At 39.1% G+C, this 27,269-nt stretch overlaps 1 protein-coding gene and 1 non-coding gene across 2 annotated transcripts; both read right to left on the reverse strand.

Annotated features, from left to right (window-relative positions):
* Window positions 1-167: 167 nt before the first annotated feature.
* On the reverse strand, window positions 168-27,269 carry slc4a1b (solute carrier family 4 member 1b (Diego blood group)). Its single transcript, XM_036573209.1, is given in 19 exon segments — window positions 168-1,344; window positions 2,964-3,137; window positions 3,375-3,544; window positions 4,410-4,651; window positions 6,437-6,603; window positions 8,085-8,174; window positions 8,313-8,561; window positions 9,514-9,708; window positions 11,107-11,255; window positions 12,378-12,581; window positions 13,371-13,413; window positions 13,415-13,582; window positions 14,474-14,658; window positions 15,047-15,089; window positions 16,578-16,644; window positions 18,152-18,287; window positions 20,722-20,902; window positions 22,475-22,521; window positions 27,219-27,269. Coding segments are annotated over 17 exon segments (2,520 nt in total). The 5' UTR covers window positions 20,879-20,902; window positions 22,475-22,521; window positions 27,219-27,269; the 3' UTR covers window positions 168-1,263.
* Window positions 15,952-16,023, reverse strand: trnaa-ugc. Its single transcript has one exon. It is a non-coding gene; the product is annotated as a tRNA-Ala (tRNA).

The following is a 27,269-nucleotide window of genomic DNA, read 5'->3' on the forward strand; positions in this document are numbered from 1 at the left end:
AATGTGAGATAACGATGCCTGAATCGTTCTGTAAAGAATCATAATTGAATCAAACTGTGGTGAAATGTAAGATATGACGATGCACTGAATCATTTAGTGAAGAACCATAACTGAATCAAGAATTGAATTGATCCAGATTGTGATCTGTTCACAACAAGCCACCCAAACAGTTTCTTCAGCTTTTTATTTTAACTCTCTGGGCAAAATAATTGACAAAAACTATAAAACAAAACAAGGGTCTCTCTCTCTTTCTCTCTTTCTCAGCGAAAGGCACCTTGGCTTAGTCAAAGAGCAGCAACCCTGGTAAAATAAGGCTTTATTTGTATTGCATTCAATAAAGTGGTCCCCTGATTCTTTCAAATATGAACATATACATATTTTAGGCTTGAGCTGCACAGTTTACAACAGTAAGGCATTCCTTTATGTACCGGAGATGAAGTGCACTCTAAAATAAAAATCTACAAAAACAAAGATCTCATAGCTTCATTAAAGCTGAAGTGGAGGAGATGCCCAGTGTATGAAACTAAATACCTGCGAAACATAAATATGTTTTATGAAAGTGCTTTGGATGCTGCAGTATTGCAAAGCTATGAGATTAAAGTAACACTCTGTGGCGAAATGAACAAGACAAAGGCCTTAAAAACACTAATACATAGAACGCAAATATCATTCAGAGGAGAAACAGCTTAATATTTCATCTATCTACCTTCATCCGATGCTGTACACACTCAAAAAAGATGGTTCTTCAAGGGTTCTGTGGTAAAGAAAATGGTTCTACATAGAACCTTTTTGAAAAGCACTTACAAAGTGTTCTGCTATTGTTATGCTGTCAAGCTTATAACCCCTTTTGCTGCTATATGGGATGCTTTTCATAAAGGTGCTATATAGAACCATATACAGCACATTCTCCATCAACCTGAAGAGGCCTTTCATGATGCAGAGAACCCTTTAATCATGCAAATGGGTTCTGAGTGTTCATGGTCCTAAATAGAACCAATTTTTGACACTAAAGAACCGTTGAGGAAGCATCTTTTTTAGGAGTGTAGGAAGACTTAGAATTGCAGGTGTGTTACACACCGAATATGTTCATTTTTGCCTTCAAAGGTTGAATATATTTACGCAAATAAATACCATTCATCAAGCAATTACATACCAAAGTAGATCAGAAATGTTTTCACATGATGAACATATTTCCGAAATAAATATCATTCGCATCAAAAGTCAATGTGGAACGGAAGATTTTGGCACATTGGCATAACGTGTCTACGACGGCATCCGCGTCTCGGAGTACATGTCCACTCCGGGTTCCTCTTCAAACGTCACTTTGGCATCGTCAGCATCCAACTGTGGATAAAAAAAGAAGAATGGAATGTGGTTAATATGAAAATATGTAGAATTAAACGGTTAACTAGTCATGCATGGCTTATTATGACTATATAGATTGGTATATGTGTCAAATGTGTTACCAAAACTTTGCAAAGTTCACATTTTCCCAATGAAAACACAGCTGTTCTGTGTATGTGGACACCTGACCAGCATACTAAATGAGCTTGTTGGACATCCCATTCTAAAGCCATGGTCATTAAAGTGGATTTGCCCTCCTCCCTTTGTGGCTATAACAGCCACCACTCTTCTGGGAATCTTTCCTCAAGATTTTGGAGAGTGTCTGTGGGAATTTGTGCCTGTTCAGTCAAAAGAGCATTTGTGAGGTCAGGTGCTGATGCTGGACGAGAAGGCCTGGCTCACAGTTGACGTTCCAGTTCATCCCAAAGGTGTATATGGAGCTCGCTGAAACAGGAAAGGCTCTTCCCCAAACTGCTGCCACAAAGTTGGAAGGATATAAGTGTCTAAAATGTCTTTGTATGCTGTAGCATTAACATCACCCTTCAGTGGAACTAAGGAGCCCAAACCGTGAAAAACAGCCTCCTCCACCAAACTTTACTGTGGGCACTATGCGTTCTGGTAGGTAGCATCATGGCATCTGCTAAAGATTCACCCATCATGAATCACTCCAAAGAACATGATTCCTCTACTATAGTGCTTTACACCACTCCAGCCGACACTTGGCATTGCACATAGTGATCTTAGGCTTGTGTGCTGCTGCTCGGCCATTGAAACCCATTTCATGAAGCTCCTAATGCACAGTTCTTGTGTTGATGTTGCTTCCAGAGGTAGTTTGGAACTCTGTAGTTAGTGATGCAGCAGTGGACAGGCCGTTCTACACGCTTCAGTGCTTAATGGGCCCGCTTTGTGAGCTGTTGTTGCACAACTTCACAATATTAGTACTTACAGTTGAGTGCAGGGCAGAAACTGCACAAACTGACTTGAGGCAAAGGTGGCATCCTATGACAGTGCCATGCTTAAAGTCACTGACCTCATCAGTACGACCCATTCTACAGTTTGTCTACGGAGATTGCATGGCTATGTGCTTGACTTTATACACCTGTTAGCAATGAGTGTGGCTGAACTCAGTAATTATGAGGGGTGTCCACATACTTTTGGCCAAGTAGTGTACATTTGCCAGTGTTTGACAGGCCATTTTCCCTAATCGTATTTATGTTGATGCAGATATTTTTATGTACTTGGGTTGGAAATCTTATCTCATTCAAACAATATTGAACTGTACTGAATTACCTGTGTTTTTGCATCAGTTTATTAGACTATAGTCAATATTAACGGCAGCCTCTCAGGTAATCTTGCCTATGGTGTTACCACCTGTACCACCTTTCTACTCACATTGCTTTCTGCTGAGGTGTTCCACATATGGCAGCAGAGATGTGCCGGTTGCTTAAAAACTATTACTCTTGCTAAATATTAAAAAAGTTATTCATCAATAAACAAAACATGATATTCCCCTGAATGCGAGTGTCACAAAGCTTGTCCTAGGTTGGGCTGCAGAGCTTTTTCTGGCAGGAAACGGTAGATTTTTAATTTCTATGTCAGGTAAGAATCTGATCTCTTACGCATTTCATCTCGAATTCGGTGAAGACCCGGCCGGTCATGAACATGCGCAGAGGGATGGTGAGGATGAGGATGAAGGGCAAGGCCAGGGAGAAAGGACTGGACTTCACTATCCACAGGACGGCCAGGCACACCATTTGGATCGCTGTGAACATGTGCATCCTGCTCGTCTTCACCTGCAGGGGGCGCCAGAGACCACAGTCAGAAAGTCTAACACAGCACACCACTATTAAAGCACATGAAAACAAGGAAAACAGAATAAATATATTTGTAAAACAGTGGAATATCATAAATGTACACCTAACCAGGTATAGCATTGACCCCACATAATGAGCATGCATCGTAATTATGCTGCTTGTCTTGTTTAAAAGGTCAGCACTGGTTATTCTAATGCATAACTGGTGGAAACCTACTTTTGTAGCGTACGGCTCATTGGGATGGTACTTCTTGGGAATGAGGAGGAGCAGTATGCGATCCCACAGCTGAATTCCACTGAGAGACGTGATTCCCATGTAGAGGAAGATTCCGAACAGTGCTGACATGGGAATCATCTTCAGAATGGGCTCCATAAGGATGGACAGGCCTGTGGTTTATAAAAGGAACAGGGACAGAGTTATAGTTAGATACATTCCCAGCTGAGTACATGATTAAAGAGTTGGTCACTTGCTTTCATGGTTTCAGTTTCATGGTCAAAACTCAAAAGAAGCAAACTTCAGACAGTGATCATGTCAAGGCTGATCAGCTACATCTGTGGGACAAGAGGGAAGCTACACTATATGGCCAAAAGTATGTGGACAAGTTACTGAGTTGAGGTGTTTCAGCTACATCCATTGCCAACAGGTGTATAAAATCAAGCACATAGCCATGCAACCTCCATAGACTAACACTGGCAGCGGTAAGGGTCACAGCACTGAAGAGCTCAGTGATGTAAAATACGTAAGATTTATAAAAATGGCCTGTCGCCTGTTGTATCTCTCACTGCAGAGTTCCAAACTGCCTTTGGAAGCAACATCAGCACAAGAACCGTCAATCAGGAGCTTCATGAAATGGGTTTTCAGGGCGGAGCAGCTGCACACAAGCCTAAGATCAGTATGTGCAATGCCAATCGTTGGCTGGAGTGGTGTAAAGCATGCCGCCACTGGACTCTGTAGTAGTGGAAACATTCTCTGAAGTGGTAAATTACACTTCGCTATCTGGCTGACAGCATATATCGGAATGCATAGTGCCAACAGTACAGTTTGGTGGAGGAGGGATAATGGTTTGGGGCTGTTTTACAGGGTTTGGGCCCCTTAATGGACCACAAAGAGGGGGCCAGCTCCATTTTAGCATGGGACATTCAATAAGCTCATATAGGTGTGATGCAGGTGTCCACATACTTTTGACCACACAGCATTCTTTTATACTTTTCTTTGCATTCCGCAGTATTTCTAATATGGAGACAGACTTACCCACAAGCAGGGCCACCAACACCCCACTGACCCTCTGCTCCAGGACTTTCTCGATCTCTGGCTTGGGTCCTTTGCTCATCACAGTCAGTGCATTGGCATGTGTTACTGACCGGACCGTCGCTGCGCTGAGCCAGGGCATTCCAAACAATGCTGCGCACCCCCCCAAACTGACCAGAATGAGAAGGTCCAGATGGAAGCCAGACCCCTTCACCATTTTCCTCTCTGGCTTACTAACTATCAGCCTACGGAGAGGAAGAAGATAAAGGAAGATATCCATAAATACTGTAAGAACTGTGAAAACAAGTGTCGGAAGGAGGAAGCGCAGCATGGTGGACACAAGTTTTGGTAATTCTGTTTAGTTTGAAAAAGATAACACACTAAAATGCTGTAAATTAAGATAACTGTGGTAATATTTCAACCACAAAAGTGGTGATAATAAAAACTATTTAAAAAAGAGAGTTCAGAAAGGTGAGCATTAGCATGGTGGGCACAAATATTCTGATAATCTTGTGGATCACTAAAAATAAGGAAAAATAACATGCTAAAATGTTGCAAATGTGCATAACCGAAGTAATATTTAACCAAAAATAGCTAATGATAATAACTATAAAAAAGAGTGAATGTTAGCATGACAGACACTTTTAAGGCTTTGATAATCCTGTTCATTTCTTTAAAAAGAGCTAAGTGATTTTTTTTGTACTAAAATTAAGGGAAGAAAAACATGCTAAAATGTTGCAAGTGGACATAACATAAGTAATATTTCTCAAAAAAAATGCTGATGATAAGAACTATAAAAAAGAATGAGTGTTAATATTGTAGACGCTTTTACAATTCTGACAATCCTGTTTATTTCTTAAAAAAGCAATGTTTATTTCTAAAAATAAGGAAAAATAACATGCTAAAATCTTGCAAATGGGCATAACCCAATAAATATTTTACCAAAAAAAAATGCTAATGACCATAACAATAAAAAGCATGGTAGACACTTTTAAAGTTTTGGTAAACCTGTTTATTATAGCAAAGCAATTTTTTTCAGATCTAAAAATAAGGAAAAATAACAAGCTTAAATGTTTCAAGGGGACATAAGTAACATATCACCAAAAATGCTAATGATAAGAACTGTTGAAAAGATAAAATTTTGATAATCCTGTTTATTTCTTATTTAAAAAAAAGCTAAGTGATTTTTTTGTTCTAAAAATAAGGAAAAATAACATGCTAAAATGTTGCAAGTGGACATAACCAAAGCGATATTTCACCAAAAACATGCTAATGATAAGAACTATAAAAAAGAGTGAATGTTAGCATGATAGACACTTTTTGTTTTGATAATCCTGTTTATTTCTTAAAAAATTAAGCAAATCAATTTTTAGTTCTGAAAATAAGGAAAAATAACAAACCAAAATTTTGCAAATGTGCATAACCAAATGTGCGTAACATTTCAGCAATAAATAATAAAAATTGCTACTGTACCAAAAAAAGAGTGAATGTTAGCATGGTAGACACTTTTAAAATTTCGATAATCCTGTTTATTTAGTTTTGAAAATAAGGAAGAAATAACAAGCCAAAATGTTGCAAATGGACATAACTGTAGAATTATTTCACCCTAAAAAATGATAACAATAAAAACTATCAGCAAGTGTTCAGAAAGAGTGAGCATTAGCATGAACACTTTAAAAGTGTTGCAAATATTGTTGATTGCTACAAATAAGGGAAACCATAACTGATACAATAATTCACCTAAAACGAAGCTAATGAGGCTAACAAGAGGTCAGACTAGTAGAGGTCAATTTGACATCAAGCTAACTTGCCTCAGTTAGCTTTACTTGTTGTTAGCCACATTAGCGTTCCATTTTTTTGTTTGAATTTATTATAAACTTATTAATTTCCATTCCCAACATTACTTCATCTTTCACTGTGAGTATCTTCAGTGTCCCCGTCAGAGGAACACTGAGATCTGCCAGCAGAACAGGGTGTCAGATTTGCCTCCAGGCAGTGTTTATTACCCTGAAAAGGAAACCGTCACTCACGTGGTGATTTGCGACTCGAGGAAGATGAGGATGAAGACCAGTACAGCAGGAACGACGCAGGCGAACATCATCCAGACAGGGAAGGGCTTGTGCTCGCCCATGGGGTTGATGAACCACCCCCGCATGGCAGGGTTGGACACCTGCAGCCCCTTAGGCACCACCAGTTTCTACAACACAGGCCACTAAGGTCATCAGAGGTCAAAGCAGTACAGCGTGACGGTCTGGGCAGATGCCTCAACGTGTGAAGCGCTGCTGTGTTGCTGAGGGGGACATTTATCGAGATGTGCCTGTGTTGTGCTACAAGTCTAAATTTAAAGATATGAAAAATATCGATTTTTCACTTATTTTCTCAATTCTGGAAGACATAATTTTAATAATTTATAATTCATATCCTGCCCTGTGATGGACTGGCGACCTGTCCAGGGTGTATCCTGCCTTCCGCCCAATGACAGCTGGGATAGGCTCCAGCACCCCACCGTGACCCAGAAGGATAAGTGGTTTAGATGATGGATGGATGGATAATTCATATCCAAAATGAAGTTCTAATCAAATTAATATCTAAAATATTAATGTGTGATAAAATTAATGTTTAGAATAAAGTTTTAATAAAATTACTTTCCAAAATACGTGTGTATTAAAATAAGCATCCAGAATGGAAATAATAATAATTTTTCAGAATATAGTCATAATAAAATTCATATTGAGAATGAAGTACTAATCAAATTAATGTCTAGTTATAAGTTATAATAAAATTAATTTCCAGAATGAAGTCATAATAAAATTAATATCCAGAATTAATATATAATAAGAAACATATCCAGAATGAAGTTCTGATAAAATGAATATCCAGAAAAGGTTTTGATAAAATTAATATCTAGAATGAATTATGATAAAGTATATGTCCAGAATAAAGTTATAATTAAAAATACTACCCAGAAGTATTATCAATTAAAAAGGTTATCCGAATAAAGTTCTGATAAGATGAATATCCAGATTGAAGTTATAATGAAATTAATATGTAAAATAAATGTATAATAAAATGAATATCCAGAATTAATATCTAATAAAAAATATATCAAAAAATGAAGTTCAATAAAATGAATACCCAGAAGAAAGTATAATAAAATAAATATTTAGAACAAATTTATAATCAAATTAATATCCAGAATAAAGTTCTAATTTAATTTACCCCAATGAAGTTCTGCTAAAATTACTATTTAGAATAAAGTTCTAATAAAATTAATATCCAGAATGCCTATTTTCAAATTATGATCAAAAGATAATTACAGTACAATTCATCATCTTAATAACTTCTTGTTGTTCCCAAAATACTGTAAACATTGAATAAAATGTCTAAATATACCTTTCAGAGTGTTTGATGTTTGTAATATTTAAATACACATTGTATAAATAATTATTGCATACAAAAAAAAACAAAAAAACAAAACAAATAAAAGACCTAATCTGTAATTCTAAGTGCTTCCAACATTTTGAACAGTGCTGTATTTTCACATACAAAATGAATCATTATGTAGTTATGTTATAACTGAAGTTTGAGGGGCGGAGCATGGCTGAAACCCCTCCTTCTTTCAATCTAACGCCCTATGGTCTGAACTCACAAAATAAATATTAATTTACAGACTCTTACCTGCGTGTAGGTGTCCTCAAGATTGATGTCCACCGCAACCATGAGGAAGATAGCGATGGGGACACCGAAATCCCCCATCAGACGACGGAGCTGAGAGATCCAATATGAAGAATCCACATCAATAAAAATGAATAAAAATGAAATGACAGCTTTTAAACTCTCTTACAAACAAGACTGAAGCAAACGCTATGAAGTGTTTCTCACAGCCTTTATGACACACATGCTAACCTTGCCAGGCAGAAAGTAGCCGTTCTTGAAGATGCGCAGGAAGTAAGCGATGGAGAAGCAGCCGAACATCAGGCACATGGAGAGCAGGGCTGTGTTGGGGTAGGCACGGTGACGGATGACGGTCACTGTGGTCACATTGCCCGTTGAATTATCTAGAATGGTGCGGTGAGTGACGACTGGGTGCCATGGGTCCTCCAGTGTGTCGTTCAGTTGCTCGTAGTTGAGATTAAGAGGATGAGCCTTGAAAGTCTAGTCAAAGACAGGAAGAAAGCAAAGTTATACTATGTCCTAAATGCCACTGACAAGTCTGTACAACCTTAATGAAGCCCGGGATGCGGTTTGAGCTGGCTGAGGGACGTTTCGGGGACGTTTTGACAGAAAATGATTTGGGTGACTATTGGTTTCCAGTGTGTGTTAGCAACGTTAGCCTCCAGTGCTATACTTAAAAAGCAAAATGTGGAGACCAAACTTGTCTTGAAGGATCAACCACAGGACAGGGAAACACTGCTCTAACTGCTGAAACGCTGAGTTTGTTTACACGCGCTTAATAATCCGATAACTGCAGAAAAATTTTTGTCAGTAATCCGATCAACATGTTTACATGCACTTGAGTAATCAGATAATGGCGAAACTCCGGGTTTACATGAGTCAGGCAGTAATCGGATTCCTGCCAATAAACTCACAGAAGAAGACGTGATGTAAACATAATGTAAAACTCAAACTTCAGGACGCGGCTTTTTTTAAAACATCGCTCCACTTTACCTGAAAATATGAACACGCATCATCTAGAAGATGAAGAATATTCATAAATCCTTCATTACGACAAGCATCTATTTGGTTTCAGCGTCGCTCCAAAAGTGTTTTGCTGCGTCTCGCGGCAACACTGCTCGCTTATTTCCGGTACCGCAGTCTGTTTTTGCACATGCGCAGACTGAGAAACCCGAAAGAAATCAGAGTAAAGTCGCTGAGAAATCTGATTACTGAGCTAAAATCCAGCTCTCTTTATCGGATTTCGTAATCAGATTTCTAGACCTTACACCGATCTAAGAAATCAGTGTGCTGTTTACATGATTGGATCATTGAGTGCATGTAAACATACTCACTGCTGGTGAACCGCTTGCAATTTGAATGGACAAAATGTAAATTATGAAGCATTAGTATGAGAGGGTGATGGAGGCCGTGCTCGTCGTATTCTGAGTACCTTAATGAGTTTGGCGAAGGTCTCGTAGATGAAGATTAGGGAGATGAGGATGGAGAAGATCTCCTGGGTGAAGCGAGAGATGAAGCGCACCAGGAAGCTGCCCTCCGCTGCCACGATCACCACCACGATGACGATGAGCCACACGCCCACCCACACTCTTCCCACGATGTATTCAATTTCCTGAGCCTTACAGAACTACAGGACAAACAAACTTATGATGACCACGATGTAGACTGTGTTTATATAACTCTTCAAGACAAATTAGAAACGATTATTTTAGATGGATGAGGACTTGAAGGGGTGAAGCTGTTTACTAAAAGGGCCCATATTCTAGATGTACTTGTATTAATAACATTTGTATGGTTTTATGTACCAAAAACATCCATAATTTCATCACTCACAACCATTTCTAACCTTAATTTCTTTATCCCTCAGAAACAGACTGTTTCGTTACTGTGCCTTCAGAATTGATACGTAAACGACCTCTGTTTTGATTGGCTGCCCTGTATTGTGCCTCATTCCAAAGCAGTCTGAGCTGAAGTGGATTGAACAAACTGTTCATTTCAGGCTGAAATACTCAGGAATCCTCCTGACAGACATGAACAGCATGACGTTTAATCGATTTCCCCACATCTTCCACTCCAACAATTCTGCTACAGCCTGTCTGCAGGAACAACACTGCACATCACTTCAGCAGGACTAAACAGCTAAACTGCTGTAGGCTGAACATGGCGTCTATGGTTGTGACATCACAACCAAGATGAATTCACAACAGCTGGATTTCTGTATAATATGGACTAGGCCCTAGACACTAGGGAATAAATGATATGTTCCAAAGTTTTAACAATGATTACATTAGCAATGTACACGGGTAGTCTTGGGCTTGAGGTGCCAGTGAACATTGTAAATTGAGATTGTACTTAATAGAAAGCCTGTGTTTTTCCCTGAATTAAATGCAACAAATGTCCAAATAGTCATAACTGAAATCACAATTTGGGTATTTGTTAAATTTATTTGAAATATACAGGCTAACAGTTAACTTAATGCTAATTTATCTTCTAATATGACTGTAAAAGGTGACAGTTTAGCTGATATTTGAGAGCAGGTATGTTTATTATGCTTTGCTATTCAGAAATATGAGTGCCTTAACCCTTTTGTTGCCATATGGAGGCTAAAGCAGAGAGCTAATAGCAGGTTTTACAGTGATCCTGCTGTGTGTTTGTGCTGTATTTCTAGGTTGTGGGATGTTAGAGCTGGTTTCTCTCACTCTGGCTAGTGATGGCAGGTTCCTCTGAGTGTTCTGATGTGTGAATCATGTCACTATTTTTAACCCTGACTTTGTTTATAATATGGAGGCTAAATGTGAGTGAGTTTGAATAATTAAAGATGTATACCAAATTCAATGAGTTCCAAAAGCAGTTTGAATGCACTTCCCATAGTTTACAAAATAAGAGTTTCCAAGATATGGGCCCTTTAATGGAAATAAACCTCTCAGTTTACTTTCATTTGGCATAATTTTTCACTAGTGTCTAAGTTCTATTGCAAGCTGCAAGCAATATAATCAAATTCCAAATGTATGTGTTTGTGTCTTACCGCAAAGAAGGCCTCCTCGAACACCAGCAGAGGTCCTGAGAAGCCGATGACAAGGACCGGCTGAGCGGCCACCAGGCAGAAGATGACCCCCAGCACTGCTGTGGACAGCATCAGCTCGGACACTCCTATCATATTGTCCACCTTATCAGCTGCAGCAGCAGGAGGGAGCAAACAGAAGCATGTTGTTTGAGTTGACTTCATGGAGGCCAAATAAAATAGTATTCATAGATGCTAAGGCTGCACAACATGGACAAAATACTAGAATCATGATTATGTTGCTATATATTGTGACTACTCACAATATCTCACAAACTCAGTAGTACATTTATTAGAGACTCATTGGACGGTCCTTGTTGTCACACTGGAAAATGTGATGTGGACATATATGTCTCTGAGTGAGAGACCACCCTTGTTTATTTAATTTGCAGTCAAAACTGCCATTAAGTTCAAGTTATTCAAAGAAAAAAATATGTGAGAAAACTGATTAAAAGCTACAGAGGAAATGGGACTCCTAACAACCACCTTGAAGACCTGCTAGACACCAAAACTGCCCCATCAGATAAACAGCACTTAGACAACTCAGCGCTATTGGTCTGAAAGGATGAGTAGCTGTCGCTGAGAAAAGGAGACAGACAAAGAGAGTAATATTTGCAGCTGCTGGTGTTCTCAGAACAACAGACTGACCACCCAGAGTCTATACTAAACCAACTTCTAAGACTGAACTTTGGAGGTGTGGAAAAATATCCCTGCAGATAGAATCAAATCTCCAATACACAGTAAATATTGAAATACGGTGTCACAGTGATGGACCTGGGCTCGATTCCCAGCCGCGTGACCAGGGTCCTTTCTGTGTGGAGTTTGCATGTTCTCCCTGTGTCGGCGTGGGTTTCCTCCCACAGTCCAAAGACATGCAGTCAGGCCAACTGGACACGCTAAATTGCCCATAGGTGTGTGTGTGAATGTATATGTCTGTGTGTCTGCCCTGTGATGGACTGGCGACCTGTCCATGGTGTTTCCTGCCTGCTGCCCAATGACCGCTAGGATAGGCTCCAGCACCCCCCCCACCCCCCGCCCCCCATGACCCAGAAGGATAAAAAAAAGTGCGTGTTTGTGTCATTTTCTGTTAGATACATATTTCTGCATTGAAAACTGAATAACTTGTACTGAATGGCCATGTTGACTGGGACACACATAAATGAAGGGTGGGTGGCCTCTGACTTTTTCACTGTACTGTATATTAATGCCGGGTGTGAATGGGGCCACATACTCACCCAGCAGGCCTCCAAAAGTGATAGCAGGAGAAAGAGCGGCAAAGTAGATGAAGATGATGGTAGCGAGGACCTGTGCGTTCATGGCGTCGGTGATGTCACTGACGTAGTGCTGGTAGCGTCTTTTCAAATCTCTGATCATGCCTCCAAACGGCACGCCGGTGCGCACCAGTGGATCCTCCGGAGGAGGCGGTTTGGCAATAGAGGCTGTGGATGGAGAGATTGAAGAGTAAAACGCTCCTTTGTTATTTAAACAATGGTCTAAATGTAGTCAATCAGTCAAGACAGGCTAATGTAGCTAACGAGTATCATACGTTTATAGCTACCAAGTTAGCACTTAACTGCTTGCCTCAAACTCAAGGCCTGATTATGTAGTTTCTGACACTGTCACTTTTGGGATACGGGGAAAATATAGAAATTTGACTTTTCGTTTATCACTTTAATGTATGATCATTCCATTTGTATTCCCGGCCGGGCGACCAGGGTCGTTTCTGTGTGGAGTTTGCCTGTTCTCCCCATGTCTGCGTGGGTTTCCTCCGGGTTCTCCGGTTTCCTCCCACAGTCCAAAAACATGCAGTCAGGCTGATTGGACATGCTGAATTGCCCCTAGGTGTGAGTGTGACTGTGTATGTCTGTCTGCCCTGTGATGGACTGGCGACCTGTCCAGGGTGTATCCTGCCTTCCGCCCAATGACAGCTGGGATAGGCTCCAGCACCCCACCGCGACCCAGAAGGATAAGCGGTTTAGATGATGTATGTATGTATGTATATGTATTTCATTTGTTAATGTATATGTCTGTGTGTCTGCCCTTAGATGGACTGGTGACCTGTCCAGGGTGTTTCCTGCCTTCCGCCCAATAACCTTTGGGATAGGCTCCAGCTCCCCCCGCGACCCAGAAGGATAAGCGGCTTAGAAAATGTGTGTTGCTTTTTAAGTTTTTAGGTCAAAGTTATGCCATCACAGATTACTTTGGCTTGGATTTAAAGGTTTGCTCACGTTTGCGTGGCTTGAGGTCGAGGCGGAGCTGAGGGTCTGAGGGGCCGGAGCCTCTCCTGAAGGAGCTTCTTCTGGAAGCCGATGATTGGCGCGAGCATGGCCTCGTTCTGGATCTCAGTAGGTGGGATCACAATGCTGCAGTCCATGAAGTCGGCCATGGCATCGATCAGCTCCCGGTCACTCTGGGCCTGGAAGGCTGCCTGGTTGAACACCTGAGAGTGTTTTAGGTGTGTTAGGGCAGATATCAGATATCAAGTTTGCAAAAGAAAATACAAGACAGAAATGAAAAAAACAGCTATAGAGCTGCTGAAATGATTAAAAAATGAAAGAAATGAGAAATCTGACCACTCTCCAGATTTAAATCCTCATTTTTTCCAACATTATTCTCCCACTAATTGATATAACTTCAGTGGCCACTGTGCTTTGAGAATGTACAAGCACAGGGACATTTAGCACCTTACTAAATACAGCTGGATTTCACCATATGATTCATTAATTAGAAATGAACCCCTCTCCAAAAAATCCCTGGGATGACTTCTTAGTACAATACAAATTTTGTAAAAAAAAACATCAATAAAGTTACAAAATGAAGATACAATATTTTGTTCTGACAGCAAAAAAAAGTATATAATTTATGGACTTTCCAGTAAAAAATGGCCACGTTTTCATTTATTTAGCCTCAGGAAAACATATACTTGATAATTACTCAGACCTCAATAACTGTAAGTTATATTGAATTTTTCAGTCATTTAGTGTGTCCACTCTTTGCCTTTATTACAGCTTTCATTCTTTTTCAGAAACTCGCTTTCAGTTTCTCAAAGAAATCTGCAGACACACCTCCAAAGTTCAGTCTTAGAAGCTGGTTGGATTTTGTACTTCTCACCATCCGAGTAATCCCAAACACATACAGTGATGTTGAGCTTACCATCGCCTGAGCTCAAACGAATCATGACCGACGTTTGCACCGTACCTTAAGATCGCTTAGAGCAGGGAAAACACAGAAACGTCTGATTTACAGAGTAAAGATATGTAGAAATAAAAGGCCCAATTCCTCCAAGTTCTAATAATCATAAGGAATCACACATTTACTAATGCGTTCTCACTTTATCTGCGAGCAGGGCTGCCATGGCACGGCCACTCTCGTGGTAGTCTATGTCGCTCTTGGTGGGGCCCACCAGTACAAAGATGAAGCGGACAGGAACCGGGGCCTCAAGCGCAGACTCAAGGACCACCGCATCCTTCAGTCGCACAAACGCCACCGTCGGCTTCTCCAGGAAGTCCAGCGCACCTGTCACACACAATGTAACACACACACTCTCCAAAACCAGCTTGGAGAAAAACACATTTACTCACTGAACAAAGAACCAACTGTTTATGCACAGTTTGTGTTAGCCATCCTCTATTGGTCAGTTTTTGACCACAGTGATGCTCTTGGGTGGATATTTTTGAGCGGCGGTCCACCCTGACCCTAGCAGTGACACTGACTTGTAAAACTCCAGCAACACCGCTGTGCCTGATACACTCATGCTATCACAACACACACTCCCATGTCAGTGTCACTGCTGAGAATGGACCCCCACCCACATAATATCTGGACAACCATGGTTCTGTAGTCAGAAACTGACCTGTGATTGGTAGATCAGGACATAATATGAAAGGAATACAGTCACGCTCACCTACAAGTACCATGGAGGCCTCCACACAGTCAGATGCATCTCTCTGCGAAAGCCAACAGCACATTCTGAATACACTTATTGTTGCAGAAAAGCTACGGCTAGTTTTATAAATTCTAAACAAGATTTAACTAAAAACAATAATAATTCAAGTACTTCTGACTGGTTGCCTGTGCTTTAAAAATAGAGACTTAGACATAATCGAATACATTTTCACTGAAATGCATCTTTATTTAAAGTTTCACTATGTACGTTTTTGGGGATTTGGTGACCTCTGTGGTGGAAACGCGTAATTGCACGCAAGAACATTTTATAATGTGGGCTGTGCTTTGGACCCCTTCCCCGAGCGGATGAATCTGATGATGTTTGAAAGAGAATTTAGGACGCGTCTTCCGAGGATTATCTACGATCGCCCTCATAATTTCATCAGTATAGTGTTGATTTTGCATTTGAGACCTAAACAACGAGCGTCACCTACTTTTTGAGTCTGTGTGTGTGATGTTAATATGTAAAGACGTATGATGTGATGTGAAAAACTGCTTTTAAATGATTATTTCAGGCTTTACAGGGTGACTTGCAGCTCCATAATTTAGCTTGTTTTTTCCTCTTCCAAATACTTTCAAGATTAACACAAAAATCATACATAGTACTTTTTTAAGATGTTCATTTACATTTATGGCATTTGGCTGACGCTCTTATCCAGAGCGACTTATAATTTGATCATTTTACACAGGTAGGCGAAGGTAGCATTAGGAGTCTTGCCCAAGGACTCTTATTGGTATAGTGTTGGGTGCTTACCCAGGTAGGGGAATGAACCCCAGTCTACTGGATAGAAGGTAAAGGTGTTACCCACTACACTATACCAACCACATGAACCTCGTAACGCTTCAATGTGGAATCAAAGCATATGAATATGCAGGGGATTGAACTCTGGACCTCATACATGCAAAGCATGCACTCTACCACTGAGCTACATCCCCTCTGAAACCTCTGTTGTATGAAAGTTCACCCAGAGCTGTTTTCACCAAGAACTATTAGAGCGTTTAGAAATTTTTATACATGGTTTTTAAAATCCAGTTTGCATTTTTGTTTTGGATTTTCTCCTTAATTTAATCACATCCAGTTCCACGTACTAGCTTGGTTAGCTACCAAGCTGAGAGGGTGAAGGCCAGCATGAGCTTCCACCAAGACACATGAAGATCCACCACGTCTTTTCAAAATGCTGCTAATGCAAAACCTTTAGACAGCTCAACACGCTTGAAGGAGAATGCTAACAGGAACAGAGAGGCCAGTTATGCTCTCGTGGCTGTGGCATCACTGGGGATGGAACTTGTACCAATTATTTCCTGCTTTATTACAAAATTGAGATTGTATTGAAAAGAAAGGACCAAAGGCGGTAAAATACTTATAGCAAATAAACAAAAACAGCAAGTTGAAATGAACATGGACAAACAGTCGTATGCTAATAGTCGGCTTAATTAAAATTGCATCGTTATTTAAAGTACACTCAGAGCTATTTCTGTAGTTTTCGTACCCTCTCTGTGACAGAGAAGGTCTGCATTTCCAGATGTGGGGTCAGGGCCTGGGTCTCCGCCGACTGGCTGAAGAGAGAAAGGTCAGGGGTTAGTGTGCTGTTTTACGACCAGTTCTAGCCTTTCACTTTAGAACTGAACTAGGAGATTTAGATTCATGACTGAGTGAAAAATGTAAGATGGTTACTGGTTTTGGATTGCAGTTTAAAATACGCAACCATGATATCAGCATAAGGGAGAAATCCCTTTATCACTTTCAGAGAAAACATCTTTGCTTGAACACACAGCATTAGTGGCCTTGTTGGCTTTGAATTTGAACTTCAGCAAATTGACACAATTTTCACAATTAAATTTTTCAAATTTAATTGAAAAGTAGTTGATCAGCCAAGACAAGTTTGCTACTTTAATTTTGCACTGAAGCTACTAGGCTAATGTAGCTGACAGGTAATCGAAGCTTATAAACCGTTAGCATGGTGCTAACTACATGCCTAAATCTAAAGCCGGGTGGAGTTGTTCAATAATCTCAAATGTACCTGCTTATGCAGTTTCTGACACGGTAGAGAGTTCTCTGTAAACATGGACAACAGTACATTAGCATATCACTGCTGCCGGAATAAAACTTTATCTCTCCAAAATTATAACTTTACAGGAGAAGGAAAAAACATATTTTACCTTTAATTTAAGTCAGTGGAACCAGACTTTTTTCCAAGTAATTTTGGGCCATTTTTTTGGTCTATTCCTCACCAAATTTACAGCAATTGGAATTTTCAAATTATGTCAAAAACTAAAAAACAACAAAAATGGAGATGCAAAGTTTTGTTCCAACAGTAGCGACATGTAGTAGTGGAGCAGTAGTGGTGGCTTTCTTGAAGACTGAGTTTTATTTCTACTATTGTCCATTTTTATAGATTTTTATATGTAAAATGAGGAGAAAATTGTGGCAATTTATTTTTTATTTAAAGGTGCAGTGTGTAAGATTTGGGGGGATCTATTAGCAAAATGCAATATAGCATAAAAAACTATGTTTTCATTAGTGTATAATGAACGAATGTACGAATCATTGTGTTTTCTTTAGCTTAGAATGAGCTTCATATCTACATAGGGGTTTGGGTCCTCTTCCAACAGAGGCCACCATGTTTCTACAGTAGCCCAGAATGGACAAACCAAACACTGGCTCTAGACGGCACCTTTCATGTTTTTACCTTGAAGCGGCAGCTTGAATTTGGTGGTGCTGTAGCAGCAGTGAGCAGTTTGAGAAAATTTTGACAAAAGGAGGATTGTACGTATTATTTAGGGTGAATCCTCATCATCAAAGAAGCGAAAACATGAAGAAGCAAAATGAAATCGGGACAGGCGACGACTGAAAACCTGACAGCAATCGTAGTTTCTACTATATGCTTGGACAGGGAGGGGTGAGGGAGGGGTATTCAGCTGGTTGCAATCTGTGACCTCACCACTAGATGCCCCTAAATCTTACACACTGCACCTTTAACCACTGCAGTTCCTACTTACAAACACAGAGCAGTGTACCAAAACAAACACAATGTCAAAAGAATGAATGAAGTGAAGTTGTTACCTGCGGTTCTGCAAGAAGGCCTGAACCACCCCTTCCCGGTCACCAGGCCTGATCTCCTTCTTACTGACCATCTCGTCCACGATTTTCTCTGCGATGCTGGAGAGCGAGCGCTCCTCCCTGTCCAACATCACCACCCCTGAGAACATGGTGGGAAGGAGAGTGAGGAAGGAAGAAGAAGAAGTTCCAGGTGGTAGATGCTAATGGTGGATGCTAAAGTCCAAGAGGAACAGAAACATGCTAATGGCTAAATCCAAGAGCAGCTGAATATGCTAGTAGTAGCAGTGCTTCTCAAGAAGCTGGTGTAGAAAAGGCAGCATCAGGAGGTCTCTGTTCTGGACTGGGGTCATTTACTAGCCAGCAGGGCTACTACATCCCCCCCTCACATTCCTCACTGATTCTGGAAACCAGACTAACCTGTTCACCTCGCGTCAAGATGAGTTAACCGGATTAAGGCAATCAGTACTTTTCAGTACTGTTGAAATATCTCTGAGGCCTTAAGTCATTTTTACCTTTAGCCCAGCAAATTAACTCACGATTATCACCATATTGTGATTCTACATGAACTATTCTCACTTGCACATTGAAAAAAATGAAGACATTCTGTGGAAAGTGCAAATTCTATATTCCTAAAATGAAGCCAAAGTTAAAAATTCCCAAACTAAAAGTACAAATGAGATATTTTATTATGATTTGAATTTGCTGAAAATTTATTGCTGCACGAACAGTCTGGATGTTTTTTCAACAAGTGCCCAAACACTAGAAATAAAAAGCACAGACATTCTGTGGAAAGTGCACATTTCTGAAAAATATATCAATTTCTAAACATGTCAAAATATTTTTGACATCGAAACAGAAAAAGGTTGTAAGTTTTAGACTTGAATCTATCAGTAAAGAATGCAAGTGTAGCTCATCGGCTATGAAGCTACGTTATGTATGTCGGCTATTTTTCAACTAGTGCCCAACCTGTAAAATGGACTTCTAAAGTGATTGTAAGTGCTAAAATTTTCAGGCAGAAATTAAATTTTGGGCAATTTGGGGCAATTTTTGAAAAAGGGGGTAGACTGTACAGTCATCACCCTACCTATTCCAACACTTACGCCATATGGTGAAACAAAACAATAGCAAGACTGTACACATCAACCAGAATGCAGGTTTCACATAAATACAACTAACACTGCAAATTCTTCACTATAAAGTCCGTCCACTCACATCTTTTACACAATGAAGACAACATAACCGAGTTAAAATCAGGCAGCTGAGATGTACAAACACGCCAAAAAAAAACACAGCAACTTAAACTTAACTACACTTAAACCTAATCATCCTAGGCTAAAGCATACTGCCACAGCGGATATGAAGAAAGACCATTTATGTCTTAACTTAGATGCCTTAGAATTAAAAGAGCATTATATATACCAAATTCACAAAAACAAATTATACAAAAACAACGTGGAATTGATTTTTGCCTTTGGTAGTGGGTAGAAAATGACATATTCTGTCGGGGATTTGGGATCCCATTTTCGCTGTGTTCCTCATGTACATCTCTGGAACAGCTGGAGCTTCAAATTCAAACACTAGCACACTAATAAAACATGAAGGCTTGAGGCGATGGTGGATAGCAATGGCTGGCAAGCAGTGATGGGAGGACTGAGAAAATAAGGGCTTAACAGCACTTACTGTAAATAAATCAAATTCCACATCCCTAAAAATGCAGCACAATACTAATGACAGAGTAAGTTTTAGTCACAAACAGTGACACAGTATAATTGACCTGTCCATGCTCTGTCCACAAACGTGTCTTTTTACAGCTGCTGTTGGTAGGTTGGACAAGCTTTACAGTAATGCTGGCAAGAATCCCACTTAATCTAATGAGAAATAATAGCATACAACTCTTTATTCTATATTTAGAGTGTATTATTCATTTAAAATGAATTTTATTTTGTTTATGTTCAGCACTGAACAAGTGCGGCCTTCATTTTTATCAGTGTGCTAGTGTTTGAATTTGAAGCTCCAGCTGTTCCAGAGGTGAACATGAGGAACACAGTGAAAATAGGATCCCAACCCCAACAGAATGTGTAATTTTCTACCCATTTCTAAAGGCAAAATTCAATTCCAAACACACTGATCTTTGTATAATTTGCTTATTGCGAATTTGGTGTATATAATGCTCTTTTACTTCTAAGGCATCAAAGTTAAGATGCAAATGGTCTTTAAGTATTTTACATGCTCGCTGTGGCAGTATGCTTTAGCCTAGGATGATTAGGTTTAGGTTGTTAAGCGGCTGTGTTGTTTTTCGGCATGTTTGTACATCTCAGCTGTCTGATTTTAACTCGGTTATGTCGTCTTTATTGTCTTTCACAGTTTTAGGTTGTAATGGGATTTTTCTGAACTTCCAAACAGCTGCATTTGAGAGTTTAGCATTGACACAATCACTTAACTGTATAATTGAATTGTAATTACATTTAAATACTAATGCAAAGTGACAGTAACAGCTCTGGACTTCTAAACATCTGAAGTAGGTTAAACTAGGATCCTGACGTAAACAGGTTGACCCTCTCTGATGACCTCACCGGTGTTCATGGTTCTTCGGAGCTGCACTATGCTCTTGAAGGTGAGGTAGGAGATGTGAGACGGCCCCCAGCGCCCGGCCTCCATGTCGTAGTTCTCCTCGTAGCCCACCCATCGGCCCGTCTCCTGCCAGTAGCCCTCCTGGTTCTGGTCCTTCATGAGCTCGTTCAGCTCCGCATAGGCCTGAGCAGAACAATACAGAGGAACAATACTGATCAATATCATCTATCAAAAGTTTGGAATCAATACTTTTTGATTGCAATATGCTCGTCCTGCACAACGTCAAAGCTTTCAAATTAGTATGAAGCTGTAAATAACAATGAAGAGATAATAGTTTCAGAATGAGGAACACAGATGGAGATGATTCTAACATGACTGAGGAGGCTGTAGAACATCACGAATGGAGTTCTACTAAAATTAATGTCCAGAATGAAGTTCTACTAAAATTAATGTCCAGAATGGAGTTCTACTATAATTTAATAGAATGAAGTTCTATTAAAATTAATATCCAGAATGGAGTTTTAATAAAATTAATATCCAGAATGAAGTTCTACTAAAATTAATGTCCAGAATGGAGTTCTACTAAAACTGATGTCCAGAATGAAGTTGTAATAAAATTAATGTCCAGAATGGAGTTCTACTAAAATTAATATCCAGAATGAAGTTCTACTAAAATCAATATCCAGATGAAGTTCTACTAAAATTAATGTTCAGAATGAAGTTCTACTAAAATTAATGTCCAGAATGGAGTTCTAATAAAATTGATGTCCAGAATGGAGTTCTACTAAAATTAATGTTTAGAATGAAGTTCTACTAAAATTAATGTCCAGAATGGAGTTGTAATAAAATTAAAGTGTCCAGAATGAAGTTGTAATAAAATTAATGTTTAGAATGGAGTTCTACTAAAATTAATATCCAGAATGAAGTTCTACTAAAACTAATATCCAGAGTGTTATAACATTGATATTTAGAATGAAATCAGAAAAAAATAAAATCAAGGATGAAGATACAATGAAATGAATATTCAGAATTTGATTTGAATAAAATGCAGAAATGATGTTAAAAAACAACAAACAATGTGACCCTGTTACTCAGTTATTCACTACTGTATTGTTCTTTATTTTACACTTATAGTAAAAGGAATTGTTCTGTTTAGAACCATGAGTTCTTCATAAAACCATGTCATGCTTAAATGGTGCTTCGCATGGTGAAATGGTTCCTCAGATTGATGGAGAATGTGCTGTATGTGGTTCTATATAAAACTTTTTGAAAATTGTTCTGTAAAGCACCAAACAGGGTTCTTTTGTTCTTACAAGCTTGACATTATAACAATGGCAGAACCCTTATACCGAACCGTATACAACACATTCTCCATCAAAAGAACCATTTCACCATGCAAAGCATGCATGGCTCTAAATGGAACCATTTCCTTTACTAAAGAACCCTTGAAGAACCATCTTTTAGTGCAGCAGACCTGCAGTAAGAGCAGATGCTGCTGTTGTGGTTGTGATTGATGATGTTGCTGCTGTGACTGTATCACCTTCAGGACCTGCAGCTCGAATCAGTAGATCAGTGGATGAACTCAGAGCATTTACTGTGTTTGTGTGTTGTGTCCTGTTTCTGGATGACTGATAACTTCTGCTGTGTGTTTAATGTGTAAACAACGGGAACGCGAGCGGCACGCGCCACGACACTGGAGCACTGACCATGTAAAAGTGTGTGTGTGTGTGTGTTCTCTTTAAAGCTTCTACTCACCAGACGGTCTCCTGTGGTGTTGGCGTTGGAGTTCACGTTCAGAGCAGCTGGAACGAGAGCACAGTTGACAAAATAATCAGATTTGGCTTTTTGATGTGGATGGAGGGGGACGGGAGGGTAAAGTGTAGTTTAAACATGGTATTTATTTGCTGAGTAATATTTCAAATGTTGTATAACAACAATTAATAACGTCTCAGTGCTCGTTTTCTGACACCTGAATCCAAAAAAATTAATCTCTAAAATTAATATCCAGAGTGAAGTTCTAATAAAACATAAAACAATTCTGATAAACCCAAATAAATTCACTAAAATAAGTACAACATCACAACTTCATTTGTTTTGTTTGTTTATTTATTACCAACTTTTAACTTTTAGTGAAGTTTTTTTTTAACAGTGTTTTGTTCAGGATCAAAGCCCTAAAATTTGTATATAATTTTTCATAATACATAATCAGGTTTTCATAAACATTGAACAAACTGATTTTTTATTACAAATTGTTTTTTGCACCAAATATTGTACCAAATTCTGTTTTTCTTATACAGTCGTATGCCAAAGTTTTGGTGAACACATTTAAATATGGTATTTTCCTTCAAATTTTAATGCACAATTTCCATTTATTTGAGTTACATATTGTAAAAATATAAAACATCCAATGTAAAATGTGTCATAATTTTTGCGCAGGACACACTTCTTTTTTATTTTTTCCCAATATATTAAATACAGCAAAACAAACTGTAAATAAGTATTAAAGTGTTCAAACTTATTTTTTTCTTAGAAAATCTACAAAAAACATGGAATTTTCAGGAGAGGGGGTCTTCAAACATTTGCGTACTATTACATTTGCTCATTTTCAATTTTCATATTCAATTCAAAATATTCAATTTAGGTCACAAAATCCATGAAGAAGAATCTCAAAGCTCCAAACGGGATATTCCACAAATATATGTTATTTTGCACTTTAGAGCACAATAACTTCTGTCTGTCACTAGTGTCATGCTTTCCAAGACCCCACTATGTGATATTTACTCAAAACAATCAAGCCCAAGCAGTAATGGACAGTATACTGGTTAAAATTCTTACATAGCGCGGCAAATAAACAATACACTGCACTGCGTCCCATTTAGCTGAGTGTCTGAGTCAGGGATGTTTCAGTCACATTTCAAATGAAAATGAATATGTAGCAGATTCCCCATCACCTCCAGCTGTCTAGTCTGCTGCATCTGAAATAGTTCACTTTGTTTTTGAGACAGCAGACATCTTTCGGATTAAGCCTTGAGCCTAACGTGGACACCAGATTTGGCTTCTGTTTACTCAGAGTCACCTGCATCAGACAAGAACCAGCTGGGAGTGAAGCGTGAATGACTATTTTCCAAATTCCAGCCCCGTCTACAGTGAGAGGAACTGAATTTGCCTTCTTATTTTAATTCCCCATGCCCGTCCCCTGTCCCAGTTCCCATGACAAACTGTAACTGCTGCTGTAGTTAAGGTGGAATGGAAAATTCAAACAAATCGTTGATGAATAAGAACTTCAGTCTTGCAGAAATTAGGATTTGAAACATTTAAACATTTAGCACTATTTTTGCCAGGCCCTGCGGGGCTAGCGTTAGAAAGCAGTACTGATATTTATGGATATATCGCAGTATTGATATATGTTGATATATATCGATATATTGTTCAGGTATGTCTTTATTATTTTGCACAATAGAAATATTTCAAAATTGCTTTGGCTGTCAAAAATGTTCCTATTAAAAAGTGAAGAGACATCCCAGAATAATTAGTCACTGTTAACCTATGGCCTATATATATATATATATATATCATATTATATATTGTATATACTATTTTACAATTTAGCTTAAATTTATTTGTGGCTTACCTAAATTTCTTAGATTAGAAACAGAAAGTGGCGTAACTGCCTACCAGTCACCCTGTTATCAATGCCAGGACTGTCCTGAACTGAGAGTGCACAACATGCCGGGCATGGAAACTGACTAAAAATTTGACACCTATATTCTATATTGTCTACCAAATTGAGATGCAGTACTAGAAATGTGACTTAGGAGAACTTTTAACTAAACAAAGACGTTTGAGTTGACTAAACTCTAGTGTGCCCTCAGGTTAAGCTCAGCTGTTTCAGTTGGATTCTCCACCATTATAGCACTAGCACAGTCTAGTGCTAATCCAAGGCCTCAGTCTCCATTCACTGTATCTAAACTAATGCTTGGCCACCTAAATGGGTCTAGACTGGCTCTGCTATTGAATGTTTATCACTCTGTATTGCTTCCTTGCCTCTTTTTTGTTTAATGATCTTTTAGAAGAAACTCGACTCTGCATATTACTCAATTCCTGTTTAGCTTCAAATGACAATTTCCTCACATTTCCTTTCAAATTCACACCAAGTTCTTCAACACAAAAGGATTTCAGCAGTTTACACTAACATTCATAACGGACCTATATGCTAACGAGACATTATAAAGGAGGAGGAGACGGTCACTGGTTGAAATATGAATGGGAGAGCTTGTAACGCTCAACATGGCATCTGTTTATGGACAAAGTCCCGCCCTTCAAGAATAAGAGCCAATCAGCTTGCTGGTAATGCTGCAGGTGGAGAAAGCTCCCCCTTGTTGTGGAGATCAGAGGTTAACATTCATAACAGCAACAAAATGTAAGATTAGCTACATGCTAACGAGACATTATAAAGGAGGAGGAGACGGTCACCGGATGAAATATGATTAAGAAACCTTGTAATGTGGACAACATGGAATCTGTTTTGAAGACAAAGTCCCACCCTTCAAGAAAAACAGCCAATCAGCTTGCTGGTAATGCCGAGAGTGGAGAAAGCTCCCCCTTGTTGTGGAGATCTGCACAAGCGCAGTAGTTTTTGTGTGTTATTTGAGCCAAATGCTACAAACTGTTTATAATTTTTGTCAGTTTTTCAGTGACTTCCAATGTGAAACGGTAATCTGACCTTTAGTTTTGAACATTTCTGTCTCTCCCCTTTCAAAGAGAGAGGAGTCTGGTCTCCCCAGTGAACTGACTTTCCTATTGGGACTTTGATTTGGGTGCGGTAAGAGTGGAAATGCATTTATTTTGTCCGGTTATTTTGTCCACTATTTAGCGTTACCACTGCACAGCCTCGATAAAAGTGCGCTGCGCCTGACCCCAAACACTATGTACACCCCAAACGACCACTAATGAGGCGGCTAATGTCAAAACACAGCCTTACCTGCCAACTACAAACTGAGCGTTGGCCATTTTCATGTTAATCCAAAAAGCTGTTTGGCAAATTACGCTCAGTTGTCGATGCTACCAAGAGTTTCAGGTTTCAAACAAAAGGCTACCATATTTGTTTTGGCTCGTTTCTCCTTCAGTGTTGTCACCATCATCACCCAACAGGACGCATGTAACAGCCGACTGTTTAGGACTGAAGGTCAAGGACTTGCGTCTTTTTCTGGGGGGTGATTTGCACTAATCTGTTTGATCTGAATGGTGTGAAATAAGCAATAAAGCCAAAGAAAGGAAGATGAGAGGACAGATGGGTGAATAAAGGTTCAAATTCGTCTAATCTCGTCAAATTCTTGGCGCTGGTCTTTAAAGTATATTTCTGTTGTGGGTGCAAATACAGGTTGCTGTTGCCACAACAGCCCGGCAGACATCCTGAGTGATACATACAGTCGGATCAAAGACACCAAATCCGTTGTGTGTGCACTCGCCGGTCAGGGTGGCTTTTTTCCCTTTGCGTCCTCGTTGCGCGTCAGGGTTGATGCGGGTGTTTGCTTAAGAGAACACTTTAACCGTGTAGAGTGGCAACATGTTTCCATTGAGGGAAAAATGCAACCGGGTGGTTTGTTGCACTCAAAAAACTTCTACTTTCCATAGAAAAGTACATACTCACTGTAGAACATTCATATTTTCCCAAGAGTGGTTATAGTTATTGTTATTTCTTGCTAAATGTTATTTCTGGTTAAATGTTCATTCAACATAAATGACAGATTTTTTTCTTTCAGAAATCTGCCTAGGTATGATTTCATGGTCAAATATATGTAAATTAGGACCTAGGAAGTCTTGAAAAATAGTCTATTTAAATAAATGTGATGGTTTTGCTTGTTTTCTTTTAAAATCAAGATATAAATGTGTTAGTTCTTTGAAATTGGTTCTTGTAATCTACATTTTTACCACCAAAAATGTACTATAATATTGTAAGCATGTAATCATTTTGATGATTTAGATCACATCCAAGTCAAATATGACACAATTTATATGGTAATCATAATAAACCTTCATCTTTATTCTTGAATTCAAATCTAAAGTTTTTAAAACTGGAATGATCTACAGTTGTATGCAAAAATTTTAACACCCCCTGGTCAAATTGTGTTTATTTTCTAAGTGAAAGTAAATTAACACATCCTCTACAGAGAAAACACCTAAATATGGCATTTTCATATTTTAGCACACAATTTTACATATTCCAAAAAAAACCCCATAAAATATAAGATACTATAAAATATACTTATTTTTTTAGCCAGTAAGCAATAGAGGACGTGTTAACTTATTTACAAAATCAACTGAACATGTCATTTGACCAGGAGTGGCCAAACTTTTGCACACGACAGTCTATGCAGGTGCGTTTCTTTATTATATTAAGCTAAAGTCGCTAAAATAGCCTTAAGCGATGCACAAGGCAAACATTAGCATAAGGTATAATAGCCAAACTCTATACGCTAGTTTAGCCAAAGTTACTTACCAGGAGTGGACGGTGTCCAGCACAACAGACCCAACCCTGAACCCCCTGATG

The sequence above is a fragment of the Colossoma macropomum genome, unplaced genomic scaffold, assembly GCF_904425465.1.
Source record: "Colossoma macropomum unplaced genomic scaffold, Colossoma_macropomum, whole genome shotgun sequence".
Lineage (NCBI taxonomy): Eukaryota > Metazoa > Chordata > Actinopteri > Characiformes > Serrasalmidae > Colossoma > Colossoma macropomum.